This window comes from Camelus ferus, chromosome 15 (genome assembly GCF_009834535.1).
Source record: "Camelus ferus isolate YT-003-E chromosome 15, BCGSAC_Cfer_1.0, whole genome shotgun sequence".
Lineage (NCBI taxonomy): Eukaryota > Metazoa > Chordata > Mammalia > Artiodactyla > Camelidae > Camelus > Camelus ferus.
This window is the reverse complement of record NC_045710.1, coordinates 19,528,257-19,543,352: the sequence shown is the minus strand read 5'-3', so window position 1 is coordinate 19,543,352 and position 15,096 is coordinate 19,528,257. Positions and strand designations below refer to the sequence as shown.

Here is a 15,096-nt window from a genome sequence, read left to right as displayed (position 1 = left end):
GTCAAATATGGGGCAGTCCTTGTTTGTTTTTGTTACGGGGGGAAGGTAATTAAGTTTTTTTATTTTAATGGAGGTACTGGGGACTGAACCCAGCACCCTGTGCATGCTAATCATGGGCTCTACCACTGAGCTGTACCCTCCCCACTGGGAGGAACCATGCCGCTAAAGGGTGATTGTGTGCTTCCTCTTAAGATGAGGTGAGAAGCCCTGGTCACAGTGTCATTCCTCTATGCAGAAACCTTCGTGAACTTATTTTTTATTTGTGTATTATACTTTCCAAGGATTCTCCACTCCAGATTTATACTGTGCTGAGATATCCAAATCAAAGGAAAATGTCTGACCCACTAGATCAGGTGGTTATGGAAATGTGCAAAGGTAAGCCACTCTGTCCCCTGGTTTCTTTAGGTTCAGGTCTATCTGGTGGGATGGACAGAAAAGGGCTTATCTAGGTGAGGCTCAGTGGTCATGTGAAGAAAGCACGTGCTCTGGAGGTGGCGACCTGGGCTCCACTTAGCCTTGTATCACTTTGGTTGGATGAACACACCTCTAGGCTTTGTTTCCTCATCTATAAAACTAGAAAGACTTTAACCTCCAGGTTGCAAAAAAAAGCATGTGGTACAGTATCTGGTACATAGAAAGTGCTCGATAAATAAAGGTTGGTGCCTAAAAGGAATGTAAGAACAGGATGGTACAGTGGAAAGAATATTATCTCTGGAATTTGACAGATCTGGGTTTGATTCCTACTCTACCAGTTATGACCGGGGTGACCTCAGGCCATTTGCCATTTACTAAACTCTCCAAGTCTAGGTTTTCTCATCTTTAAAATGGGAATATCTACTTTACAAGGCTGGTGGGCAGTATACATGACATAATGAATATATGGAGAATACTTGACACGTAGCAGACATCCATAAAGGATTGCTACTATTACTCACTCTTCTCTTAGAAGCAAAGAAACAAACAAACAAACCTAAGTCTACATAATTTCATTTTCTAACCCGACCTCCAGCTAAGAAAATACAACCCACACACTAAAGGTAGGCATGTTCCTTCAGTTAAGCTTCTAACTTAGTTTTGTCCACCTTTTTATTTGGGGGCAAATTCAGGAGTCCTTAGGAACTCTTCACTTTTAATTCTGTAATTTTCTTCCTTCAAATTAAAAAAATCACAGCTCTGGAGAATGTAAGGTCAAATGGGGTTTTGAAGCAAAAGTTGACCAGAGGCCAGAAACCATCTGAACAGAGAGGCAACCTGATGAAAACTTGGTCAGACAGCTTTCCTTTGTGCTTGGATAAAAAAGACCAGAAATGTAATCAGTCTTCATATATTTAAAGACTATGATTTGGTCTGTGAATTATCCAGGTTTTTGTTAAGTTGTTTTGGGGACCAGCTCCTTGGTCATTATTTCTTCTGTGAGAACGGGTGGGGGCTACAGTAGGAGAATGGACATTAATTCATATTCCTCCTTGATGTCAATTCCAAATAGAAATTTCACTTCGGATCAAAGCATGGTTGCTGTCTTAAATGATGTTTTTAAATTGTCATATCCTCCTGTCTAACTAACTTGAATGAAAGAGAATACATTGTATAAACACAAGGAGATCGTGTTGAGCCAAGCCTTTGATTTAAATGAGTTGCTTGACTTGTACATCCAAATTTAAAGGAATAGGTCATTTTTAAGCAAAGGTCCTAGACCACTGTTACCCTGAGAGAAGCGTATTTGTACCTAATAACTGAGGATTTATTCTTGGAAGCTCCAAACTTTTTTTCCCCCTTTAACTGTTTTTGATTGAAATCCTTCTAAGGTAGCCTTCACATTTACTTCTGCCATATCCCCCTTTAAATGACTCAAAGTTAAAATTACGAATATTAACTCTTAGAGTGGGCCATATAGTCATGACAGCAGGCCGAATGAGGCACGCCAGCCCTATACTAAGTGTCTCGTGTCTGCTGTCTGTAGTTTCTTGGTTCACTCCATCCCTGCCGCCCAGCTCAGGCCGTAGGTTAGGCTACACCTACATCCCACAGACCTCTGGGCAGCTAAGCTGCTAGGGACTTGGGAACCAGCGCACTGAGCTCATGAGCAGGTGTAAGAGTCAGGCCTGGAGGTCCCTGTGAGTGAAACACATGGACTCTGTGACACCTCTTCAGCCTATTCCCTTCTTCTTGTCTGTGTTTTGGACATGTGTGCTTTCAGGGCAGAGCTGAGCAACAGGCAGGTGAGATACTTCTTAAAAATCTTCATGTCTTGTCACAACAGTGGACGTACTTGTTATACCACAGTTCAGAAAGGAGCCTTGGAAATCATCTATCCATTTGGTAACTGAGGGCCTGTGGTACAGAGTGGAAGCTGCTTGGGCAGCTGCACAGAGAACCCCAGGGTCCTGACCCCCCTACCCAGTGAGCCCCACTGTACGATGCCACTTGTGACTCAGTGCATCTCCCTGCAGAAGCAAGGGAACCACAGCTACTACAGCTGCTTGTACAGAACGACTTTGTGTTCTTCCTTAACCCAAATCTGAAAAAATCTCTTACTACAGCAAAGTTAGGCATGGGGTTCTTGTTTTGTGTTCCATTCTAATAAATAAGTTTTTTTTTTTTTTTAATGCTAAGAAGAAGGAAATCCATATTAACTGAATACCTACCATGTGCTGGGTGCTTCCTGCCGCATGGTTCTCTCTTGCTCCTTTTTACTAGAGAGGAAGCCTGTCCCCATGGCCAACCCAGGAACTTACTTGCAGCCATGAAGCAGAGATGGGCCAGCAGTAGCCTGGTCCATCCGGACCTAGAGCCCATGTTCTTTCTACCACAAGGGCTACAAATTAGATTTACTGCTTGTTTCTGACATTCTGGAAGGCGTTTCTACTCAGGGGCATTTTGGCTCATCTGCCACCTTAGCCAGGGGTGGCTACAGGCAAGCATGTTCCTGGCCATCAATCAGGAACGTGCACAGAAGTCTGAGACTGACTCGCACAGTCATGACAGACCGAGAGCAGGACAGGATGTGTTTGTCTTTCAGACCTTACGAGTTATTCCCCTGGGTACAATGAGTTCAGACTTTTCAGAATTTTTATTTTTGATGTTTCAATTTCCTGGTTTTCTTCCTTTTGCTTGGGAAAATACTTGATGGTCCTATTTATGGGGTTTTAATGGCATTTGACACTGTGGCTCACTTCTGTTCTTCAACTACGGTTTCCATAACACTGTGTTGATCTGTACTTCCCTTCCTTTTAAAATGTTTACTGTCTTCTCTTCTCCATCTGTTTAACAGCCCCTCACAAAACTCAGGTGAGGTTAACCCTGAAGCCTTGGCCTCAGCCTTCCTCCTTTAGAAAGTCCCAGAAAGTCCCATCTCTCAATATCCTCAAAAATCTCCCTATCCTTCCCTGACTGCTCATCTCTGCTTCAGTTGGATAATTCCAGAGGCCTGGTGAGTGTCTTTATATGTCTTAACATAAGCCTTCTGGCTCAGGTATGTTTTCACATGTATCGTCTCAGCTGCAGTCTTCTCGATGGAGATGGCATACAACTCATTTACAGGTAAGAGCGTGGAAACTCAAGAAGAGAAAGTAGCTAATTTAGAATTACAGTTATGTGAAAGCTGGACCTTAAACTCAGGTCTTCAGATTTCAAATCCAGTGGCCCTGACATCATTAAGATGTTCTGCTAACGACTGGGGAAGGGACGATTTTGAACTAAATCACACATCTGAAATCAGAGCCATAAGCTTGCTCCTCTCTCACCCGTTCCGCCAAAAACAAAACCTTTGAGTCACCTTTGACTCTTTGTCCTGCTGTTTCCATCTCTGGAAAGGCTCGCTGTTGACATCACATCCTGGAGAGGATGGTCCACAAGGCACTCTCCTACCAGGGGATGGGGGACTGGTGGGGCTGGGAGCACATCTACTTCCATCGTGGATTAACAGAAGCAGGAATGTATATTTTCAAAAGTATCGGCCCGCTTTTACACAGCTGAATATACTTTTGGTTAAACCTAAGAATGACCACATTAGGCCTCCCCCGGCAACCATTTTATTCAGGTCGGCTCCAAACACTAATCAATTCACTCCTGAAGTAATTCTGTAAGCTTTCTCTGCCTCCAGGAATCGCTTTTCTCTCTGTCCTACATGGTGGCGCCAGCTTAATCGTCTTAACTCTACCCCTTGTTCTAGCCCATAGGGATGAACCAAGGTCTCCTGGGTAAAAATATAATTCTTAAATGCTGGTGGGGGCAGCTCAGGGAAGGCCTACGTATATTTTTCTTCTAAAGAAAGTGTGATACAGCCCATCAGGCTCCAGTTAAGATGAAGGTTTCAATAAACAAGTTGAAGGCCATATACACAAGAGCATTTAAGGACAGATGGAAAGAATCAGATTAGGAATAAAAAAGAGAAGATCCAAAGGACTTTAAAATAAAGTCTCTTAAACCTGGTCACACCTCAGCAGAGCCTGACTGGACTCAACAGCTCACCCCTTCTCATTCAGCCTGCCTGCTGCTCTTACAACAAAGCAGCTAGTCTCACCTGCCCCGCCTTACTCTTGACCCCTTACCAGTACTCTCTGTGATGGAACGCTCTTTGTTTCTATAAGCCAAATGGTTCACTTTAGGTATATTATTAATTGGTTGCACAGAAAAACAGGTTTGATTCTTTAAATGTTCAACTTGCTAAGTCATCACTCACACTTAGCTCACAGAAAAATTAAACTGGAATCTGCCAAGAGGTGCCTGAACAGACACCAATATGGATCCGGAGAAGAGGTGTGAGAACCCCAGATCTAGAGGAATGCTTCACCAAGAGGTGCCATTTTTCACATGTGTACATACACACACCCCTCTACCTAAATATACACGTGTGTATGGATGTATTTGGTTTAAGGAGCAGGGCAGTTTAAGACTTGTACAAAAAGAGAAGAGAGAGCTGCTTGTCTGAAACTCAGAAATGTGACCGTAAGCATTTCTGACCATGGGACTCTTGACCGGTGAGAGTTAGGCATCCTTCAGCATCGCAAAGAATGACCTACGGAGTTTTAAACTATTTAAAAATCAGTGATGATTTGGTATGAGAGTAGGACCAAATGTGTTATTTTAAGTCAAATAAGAAAAGAGGATGTGAGTTTGCACATTCATTTATAAAGTTTCTGAGTTGCTCTATCTGCTCTGACCCTGTGCTAAGGGCAGGGGACTTCAAGATGAAGCAAAGATGAACTCTGCCCTCCAGGGCTCATCACTGGGCAAGTCAGCAAACATGAGAATCACATATAGTATGGAAGTCCTGAAGTGGGAGGATGCATTAAACATACTGGGGCTCAGAGGAAGAGAGACCGACTAGCTACTACTCAGGCTTTGTTTTCTTCCCCTTTGTTTCATAACGCGCCATTTTTCTTTGGATAAGAAGCAGATGGTGAGATCAACGGCCTTGCTTTGCCTCACTGCCGAATTGTCCTGAGGTTTCTGGCCAACTAACCCTCATGTCCAGGGACAACGCTACTTTGCCCCCAAGCTGCCTGTCCACCCCAGTGTGGCAGAGAAAGTCAAGTGCGGACTCCACGTGGCTCTGAGGGGTCGCGCAGCCAGGCCAGGTAGCGGCACCAGCTGTTTCACTCTCCTCCATGTTTTGCTCACGAGGGACTGAACTCTATGGCCAAGAAGTACTGAGCGGGACAGGCTGTGCTGCTCCTGGGACCGCAGGACCAGAGCAGGGTGGCAGGCCACTGGGCCTCGTCTGAGCAGCAGGGTGTTCCTGCGTCAGAGCCTCGGGCCAAGGGGGACGTGCGTCGAGCTGTGCTCTGTCCAGTCTCTGAGGTGAACAGCCAGTTCTGTTCTGTTTTGTTTTAATTTCCAATCTGTCACAGACTGATAAAGAAAAATAAAACTGAATGGCCGAGACAACAACCATGCTCAGATGCCACCTCAATGTCAAATTGCTAGAAAAGTTTCTAAGTGTTTACTCTCCAAGTCCACGTGGCTCTTCGTAGTCCCTGATCAGAGAAGCCTCGAGACGTGCCTAATGGCATTTCTGAAGCTGAGATAGTGTGGGCCCCAGAGCAGCTCTCCTGGAAAACACTTGCTGGTGGAGGTGGCCTCCCAGACCATCTGGCCGCCAGCTAACTGTGGCTCTCTGAGGGTCTGATGGAACCACAGTGTCAACTTCTCCACCAGGGCTTTCCATGCTGCTGGGGCTGCCTGCTCACTCACTGCCCCTGTGCAGACCCGCAGACACCTCATGTCTCAGCCACTTCCTCCCCCGCTAACCAGCCTCTCACTTTCAGTGAGGCTCATCTTTTGGAAAAAAAAAATCCATTTTTGGGGGGTCATTCTGGATCCTCTCAGGACAAACACCCAGTCTCTACCACACCCTGGTTACCTCTGCTTCTACTCCAAGGGGAGCCTTCTCACTTTGTTCTCAGAACCTTCTGCCACCTCCTTGTCTCAGGTGAAACCTGGCTTGCTCCCTCGGCCACTCCCTTGAGTAGAAGCCACCTGTTTTCCCAGATTCACCTACACACCCAGCCTTGCCCCCAAGAAAAGCATCCCCATCTGAAGTTTCTACCATTTGACTGGATCACTTCTGTGGATCTTCTTTGCTGTCATCTACTCAGTCTCCTGGTTACATAATCAGCGTTCTTGAGAATGTCTACACTTGCTTCAAGTCCTCTGCATTCTGATTCCTGTCATCATCCAGAGTAACTTCGGCATTTACAAGGGCAACCTATCCAGCACCCACCTCCCCGTGGCCACACCTCCAACCTTCTTCAACATCTACTTGTGCTCAGCTGCAAAATCATTAACTTCTAAACTACTACTCTCTGACAGCAATTTGAAAATTCACTGATTCAGAGACATTTTTAAGTGCTGACTACCCTCCTGGCACTGTGAGGTGCTGGTCATGCAGAGATGAATGAAACAACTTTTAGTTTGCTGTGCCGGCTCTAATGACTAGTCCAAAACTTTGCCTCTTTAAAAATCCTAATCCCATCCCTGATATTTGCACTCAGGAGATAATCCTGCTTCCAACCAACTTATTAGAGAAAAATGGACACTCAAGGGCAAATTATCTCCATTTCCTGGCCCTTCCTCCCTCCCTGCCTCTCTTACTCATCAATACCTGCGTCCTTTCCTTCTGTCTCAGAGGAGGTGAAGTTCCTTCGTGTCCAAAACTCTTTCCTTGACCTGTGATCCAGGTTCCATACTTGAAAAAAAAAATTTTTTTGGTGGGGGGGAGGTAACTAGGTTTGTTTGTTTGTTTGTTTGTTTATTTATTTATTTTAATGGAGGTACTGGGGATTGAACCCAGGACCTCACGCATGCTAAGCATGCGCTCTACCCCCGAGCTATACTCAACCCCTCTAGGTTCCATACTCTTATGCCACTGCTAGGGTTTTGCTCTTTCAATTCTCTTTCTCTCTTTTCCCTCTAAATTGGAACCTCTCTGTCGCAGGTTCCTTCTCATCATGCTAAAGAATCTCTTATCCCCATAAGGGCCCCTCCTGACCACCACTCCTACTGGCTACTTCTCATTCATTCTTCTTCTAATTCTCTGAACTCCTTTAAGAGGATCGGCTCATCGGCTTCACTGTCAGCTCATGCCGCAACCGTCCACACCCGGCCTCTGCCTGTTCTCAGTTATGCGTGTTTCCTCCCCTGCCTTTCCCACTCCAACCCTGGGCACGATGACCGCTGTTTACCAACGCAAGTGCGTTCACTCTCACTTCACCTGCCACTCCAGCCTTCCTGGTGCTCCTCTCTCCTGGTTCTCACCTTACCTCTCCGCTGCTCCTTCGTCTCCATCCCAGTCTCCTGACCACCACCAGCTATTGCCTCCCGCGAGCTGTGTTCACCCTCTCACATGACAGACTCATCCTGCAGCAGGCGCCCCTCCCGGGCTACTCAGATCACAAATCTGCACCAACCAAGATGGCTCTGCCTGAGCTTCAGTCCCCCATTTTTGTCTGCTTACCGACTATCTCCACCTGCTTATCACATAAACACCCCAACTCAGTATATTCAACTCACTGTCTTTCCCCCCAGTGCTGGTCCCTTTTTAACTTTCCACTCTCTACTCAGCATGTTAGCTGGGAATTACCCAGCAATTTGCAACTCTCCCTTACTTCTTAAATCTGAATGTTCACTAAGACGTGCTGATTCTCCCTCTGGAGCAGTTCTAGCACCTGTCCTTTCCCCTCCCTCCCTACTTCCTTTCAGTGCCTTAGATGATCTGGCCTGGACTAGTTATCCCAAGTGGTTTTCCTAGCCCCGGCTTCTTCTCACTTAAATTCACCCTCCACTCGGCCATCAGACCTATAGCGTAAGTGAGATAATGGCACTTCTCTGTTTAAAATCCTTCCAAGGCTCTCCGTCAGTAATGGGATATACTTTGAACTCCTCACATACAAGGCTCTCCATCATTAGGCACATTTTTTCCCTGCCTCATTCCCATTACTCCCTTAACTCACATACTCTAAAAATGCAATATTATGAATTATCCCCGATCGTCTGAATGCACCACATTAGTCCACAAGCACAGTGTTTGCCCCGGGACATTCTTCCCTTGTTATCTCCGTAGCATATTTCTATCAGCACTTAGAGACCCAGCCCTAGGGCATTTCTGTAAAACCCCACAGAGGGGTTTTATACACCTGTACTTTACACCTGTATTATAGCATCTTCCACACCTGTATTAGAGCACCTTTTATTAATGTATTTGCATATCTGCCTCCCCTACTTGACTGTAAATTCAGTGCACCTACACATTTCTGTGACCACCGCTCCCAACAGAGAGTTTGGGCCATAGGAGATCTTCAAAGGTCTGCTGAGTTGACTCGAATGGACACAAGGCTTTTCTCTGACAATAGGACCACGTTTTTAATGTCCTCATGCCCTGACATTTCTTAGTAAGAGTGCTTCAGGCACCGCAGGTGAGGAATGAGACAGTTTCAGAGGTAACTGCCAGGTGACAGAAGGGGTTAAAGGTGACCTCCATGAGTGGTGTGGGGCAGAGGACTTCCACTTTTCATTGAATTTCTTTCTGGAATATTTGCTTTTGTAACCATGTTCAGGTTTCTTTGATAAAAATATACAAATTCTTTGTTGGTTATGAATTATCTATTGATAATGATCTATGGTCTACAAATAGCAAAGGGCCATTTCCTGTTTGTTTGAAAGGATGGGTCACATCTGAGGGCTTAACTCTGAACAGACGGCATAATGAGCGTATCCCAATGACCAGGGCGCCATCCATGCACGGGGCTGCCGCTCGAGGGTCACCTGGCCAGCAGAGCCCTGCGCCCGAGAACAAAGCAGCAGCCCTCCCTGCAGAGAGAATCACGTCTTTGCTTCAACACGTCTGCTTACGTACCCAGATCGTTTTTCTCAACGTGTGTTCACATACGTCGGTACATATGTTTGTATGTATAGTTTTTTTTTTTTAAATATCAAAGTACTTTAAGAAAATACGATTTTATTTCTCCTACTCCCTGACATGGGCACGGTGCGGAGGGGAGCAAGCCTTTGTAAGCTATTTATCCCAGCTTATGAAAACTAGGATTTTCATGTTAGGCTGAAGATTTTCATACACACACACATTTGGTTAAAGGAAGTGGGCCTGGATGCCAGACAGCTCAGTGCCGGAAGGGTGAAGCTGAGATTTCTACCAGGGACAGATGTACACCAGGGTCAGGGCCCCAGACGCGAAGCAGGTGGCCCTGCAGTGGACAGCAGCAGAATGAATGGGCATATCAGCCGGCACTGCTCACAGAGTCTATCAAAGGCCAGAGGTGAAGACAAATCAACCCCTGATAAAAACATCAGATGGCTGCGTGGTAGAAAGGCATTTTTTGCTTTGGTATGTAATTTCCTCAGTACTTAACTACCAAAGGGTATCAGAATTGAATTCTAGCGCACTTTCTAAATGGGAGCTGAGTCACAGGTACCTCGGTGCTGCGTCTGCAATCCCAAGTGGGTGACTCACGTCTGTAAAATTCTGAGAGAAAGTACCAACCGACCCGTTGCTTAGTCATCTTTTGCATGGATGCTGGGTTCATGAGCTCTGTAAACTATAATGAGCGATCTAGCTTTTTACCATCTCTTTATTCTTTTCTAAACAGTACAAATTACATCTCTAAAAATAACTTCTTCTGTGCAAGTGAGTCACTTCGACCTGACAAGCTTCCACAAGCTACCCAGATAAACTGTAATATTTACTTGTGAAGGTACAAATCTTACTGTCCTATTAGCCCCATTTTTTTTTTTTTTTGAGATCAAAATTTGGTAGACTTTGGGAAGGGAGGAGGGTTTCATCAAATGTTAGGAAAATACTCCTACCTTTGTCATGGGCAAGGGTATGTGGTGGGAATGGGGAAGGAATCCTTTGAAAGTTATCTCTAACAGCTTATGAAAACTAGAACTTTAATATTTCAGGTTGAAGATGAATCAAAGACTCTGAACTTTTCTTTTATTAAGGGGTGATTCCTGGCTGTTGAAGGAGAACTAGCAGTAATTTAACTTACTCTAAAATCCTGAACTGGGAATTTACAACATTTTTGACAAAAGACCCAGCCACGCTAATAAATGCATATGTATTAAACATTCATCTTTACTGTCCCAGTAGCTGATTCCCTCGCCACGCCCTGGATTCTTTGCACACAACTGAGCTTGGTTCTCCACCCGTTTGCTGGGTAGCTGTCCAAGCCTCAGGCCTGCCTGCTGGTCTTTAGCTCGCTTGCCTTTCTGGGTCTGGCACTGCCAGCTCTCACCAGCCCCACCCCAGGCCTGTCCCAGTTAGACAATAAGTACAATGAATTCAACCCGAGGCAGCAGCAGGTTACCTGCAAGGAGCTTATACCTTCATAAATCAGGCAGTGATACTGAAACATCAAAGCACTGTTAATCTGCACTCTGGCTGGAGCCAGAAAAGACTGGAAGGGTTTCTCATCAGTCTTGATCAGGAATGGAATTACTGATACCTTCAGGCCTAGCAAGTTTCCACTGCGGTTTCAGCTTCTCCTTTAAGAGATCAGACCACTTGGCCTCAACTGGATGGCCACATGATCATGATCAATCTTCCCCAGGGCAGGGGGTGCTTTAGAATAGAAAGATGAAATCACTGGTCCATCTGAAAATTCCCCAGGAAATGGCCTGCAAAGCCCACTGCCTGGCTCTTCCCGGGCAGATGCTGAGTCACATTAACTCTCTCCAGCCTCCTGTTCACTTGACTTGTCCCAAGGAGGCCAGCTGGAGTCACCTGGACTCTGTCTTTCACTCTGGGGAGCAGCTGCCCCTCGCAGTGGTGCCTACCTCAGTGTATTGGGTCTGGTCCCTTCTGCTAGGTCTTCACTAATTCAGACCCAGCCCCAGGCCCCCGCCATGGCCTGGCCCCACCTGCAGGAGCTGCCCTCCACGTCTACACCCACCTGTGGGCTCTGCTGCACTCAGGCTCCCACAGGACAGTGTCCCTTGTTTCCCTGTCATTCCCACAAGTTTGATGTTACTCAATCTCCCTCAGCCTCTCTCTTCTAACTTGAAAAATGGGGAGAATAACCATCTAGTCCTCAGGGTTCTGATTATGAAAAGACACCTACAGACTTCAAGTCTGCCCCAACCACCCAGCCTCCCATCTCAGCACGTGGTTGCTGGCCCCCTGCCAAGTGCCTAACACCATGCGGGGCCCTCTACATCATAACGACATAATTTAAAACATCCTTTAGACATAGTAGTCGTGGAACTCTGCGAGCAAATTAACCAGAATAATAAAGCAAATATGCACACCAATTAAAGAACCATTCAAGATAATATACGTTAAAGTCTCATACTTATATTCAGATTGAGATGGAGGTGATCAGGTTAGAGAGAAAACTGGAGATCGGTTTTAAGAAATGGTGCATGAAATATATCTAGGTCAAGGGGAGACAGCAAAGAGGCAAAGGTGAGTGAGAGAGAAAGCCTGGTGGGTGAGGGGAGCCTGTGTCCTGAGGGAGGCCGCCAGGCACTTCCGAGCAGAAGAGAAACACAATGAAAGTGGTGTTTCAATACAGTCAATTTAGTGGCAGGGCTCAGAGTGACAAACAAACCAGCTGGCCAGTGAAACAATCCTGGAGCGGTGATTGGCTATAAACTAGGGTGGAGGCAGAGGAGTGGCCACACAGGGATAAATAACACCTTACATTTCTGTAGCACAGGATGGTTTCCAGTCTGCTTTCATGTGATTTAATCTTCACAAAACCCCCTGTAAAGTAGGCAGGATAAGCAACAATACCATTTTACAGATGAGGAAACGGTCTCAGGGCCAGGATATGGTGAGGCTGGGAACTCAAGCCGGGTTTCTGACAGAGGTGTGTGTTCTATCTGTGTGGTTCTCAGGACTAGCTGTGCACCAGACTTACCTAGGAAGCTGTTTTTAAAATACACAATTGTTTTAAAATAAAAACCAGCAACACTCCGCACCCCCACCCCCGCCCTTCCCCCCATTCAGGACTCTGATTCCACAACAGACAAGGGTGGGGAGAGGAGAAAGGCAGGGAGGTGTTCAGGTGTCAGACTTTCTCAAGGCTTTGAAGGGTTCTAATGGAGGGTCGGACCTGGAACCCTGCAGGGCCCAAGTGGATAAAGAGTGTAAAGGAGGAGGAGAAATTACCCATTGCGCCAAGATTCAGAGCCTCAGTTCCTGGGAGTCTGGTTCTGCCATTAAAGGCTGGGTGGAGCAGAAGCTGTTGGCTCCAGGGCATCTGGTAAAAACTGTCTCCCAGCCGGAGAGGCTGTCTCAGCTCCACGGGCCTGTCTCAGCTCCTGTCTTTTATCTTCATCAGCCAGAGTAAAAAAAGTGTTGTGGAATTCCAGAAGACTGGCTGAGGGCAGTGGCTGGAAGACGACCTCTGGTGCTGGGAGGACTTTAGGCTCCTCCAGCTCTGAGTGACACCGGTCTGCTGGGCTCCCCCGGCCTCCCCATCTCCATCTCTCTCATCACTCCACAGGCTACTTCAGCCTTGTCACCTCCCAGCTCAAATGGGGTCTTTGTGAAGCTTTCACCAGCTTCCTCAGAACCCTCTTCAGTTCCAGAGAACTCTGGAAGTCCCTATCCCACTGTGGGCTTTCTTGGTCTCACACACTTCCCCGCTAGACAATGAACAACTTGATGGCAGGCACCGTCTCGCACCATCCTGTATTCCTGACATGGGAGGGGCTCAGTAAGCATTTGTTTACTTTGTGTGGTGACCACTGAATTTGACCCACCCTGAATACACTTCTGTCTGATCTCAGCTCTCTGCTACACCCTCATCACTCTTCGGAGCAAACATGAATGTCCATCAAGCCACACCTTCATTGGACTGTTCTGACTTCTGGTGAGGCCTGACTCCTGGAGTTGGGCCAAGTTGGCCTTGCCCTTATCTTTGAGTCTGTCCCAGCAATAGGTTGCCTTTTTTTATTATATGGGGTTCATCCCTCACTCTACTTCCCTCCCTGAAGCTCCAAATTTTAAGAGAATTTGCCTTAACAACCATGTCCCTATGAAATACCCACATTACTAAACCAAAGTGACACAATTCTCAACCAAAGCAAAAAAATCTTGCTATTTCATTTAGGTCATACAACTTTATAATGGATAAGTCTCTGATTTCTATGAGGCTTTTTGAATGACAGCTCTGAACGCAGTTTGGTCACAGACCTTCATTGCTGCTTTTGTGAACAGTTAAAATGCTCTAAATACTAGAATCCCTTACCTCCTATTTATCACACTATGCCCCACCTTCCAAGTAGAATCTTAAAATCTCGTGGATGCTCTCCCAAAAGAATCCTCCCAATTCCCCACCAGTTAACATAACTCTCTCCCTTCTCCTCCCCTTAAAAGGTATTTGTACCCATTGTATCTGTACTTTCTACAAACATGCCAACCGAAAGTGAATACCCTTGACAGTAGAAGCCACCTCTAAAATCTACCATGTGCCTAGAACTAGATGAGTAATCATTTGAAATTATTAAATGTTACTAATTAGCATAAATGTCATAAGCTGGGGGTAATCACCAAGCTTGCGCACATATCTATGCAGATTGAAAATACATTTTAAACATGCCATTTTCAAACTGATGAAACAGAGTATTCCAATATTATATTGTATAGTTAACATTCATGATTGGCCTTTTCCCTTTTAAGTATTGGTTCCATAAAGGATGGATGTGGGGGTGATACACACTTTCTGTACGTATCTAAAATCTTTTCCAATATTATGGGATTGCTTCAGTTTCTACATGTTAATGGAACCCTTGCTGTAAAGAAAATGGACATTTATCACACTACCTAAAGTGATCTACAGACTCAGTGCAATTCCATCAAAATCCCAATGGTATTCTTAACAGAAATTTTAAAAATTCCTAAAATTCACATAAAACTGCAAGAGACCCCAAATAGTCAAGACCATCTTAAGCAAGAAGAACAGAGCTGGAGGCATCATACTTCCTGGCTGCAAAATATATCACAAAGCTATAGTAATCAAGACAGTATGGCACTGGCATTAAAATAGACAGATAGACCAATGGAACAGAATAGAGTGCCCAGAAATAAACCTACATACTTATAGTCAACTGATCTTTGACAAGATTACCAAGAACACACAATGGAGAAAAGATAGTCTCTTCACTAAATGTTGCTCAGAAAACTGGATATCCACATGCAGAAAAATGAAACTGGATGCTTACCTCACACCATATTAAAAAACTCGAAATGGATTAAAGACTTGAACATAAGACCCCAAACTATAAAACTAATAGAAGAAAACAGAAGAAGCTTCTTGGTCTGGGCAAAGATTTTTTGGATATAATACCAAAAGCACAGGTAACAAAAGCAAAAATAGACAAGTGGGATTGCAACAAACTAAAAAGCTACTGCACAGCAAAGGAAACAATCAACAGAGTGAAAGGCAACCTATGGAATGGAAGAAAAAATGTGTAAAACATGTATCGATAATGGGTTAATAGCCAAAATACTTATGAAACTCATGCTCAATAGCAAAAAAACAAAAAACCAAAAAACCCCACAAATAACCTAATTAAAAACCAAGCAAAGGACCTGAATAGACATTTCTCAAAAGTAGACATACAAATGGCCAA

At 45.1% G+C, this 15,096-nt stretch overlaps 1 protein-coding gene across 7 annotated transcripts in view; it reads right to left on the bottom strand.

The window, feature by feature from the left end:
* BABAM2 (BRISC and BRCA1 A complex member 2) overlaps positions 1-15,096 on the bottom strand; it is a 444,883-nt gene that overhangs the window by 42,031 nt on the left and 387,756 nt on the right. For 3 of the 7 annotated variants that reach the window (XM_032497258.1, XM_032497259.1, XM_032497265.1), the window contains one exon: positions 12,159-12,220. The exons of the other annotated variants lie outside the window; for them this stretch is intronic. In XM_032497258.1, coding sequence (XP_032353149.1) covers positions 12,159-12,220 — 62 coding nt within the window. The remainder of the gene's footprint in view (positions 1-12,158; positions 12,221-15,096) is intronic. 7 annotated transcript variants of the gene reach the window in all.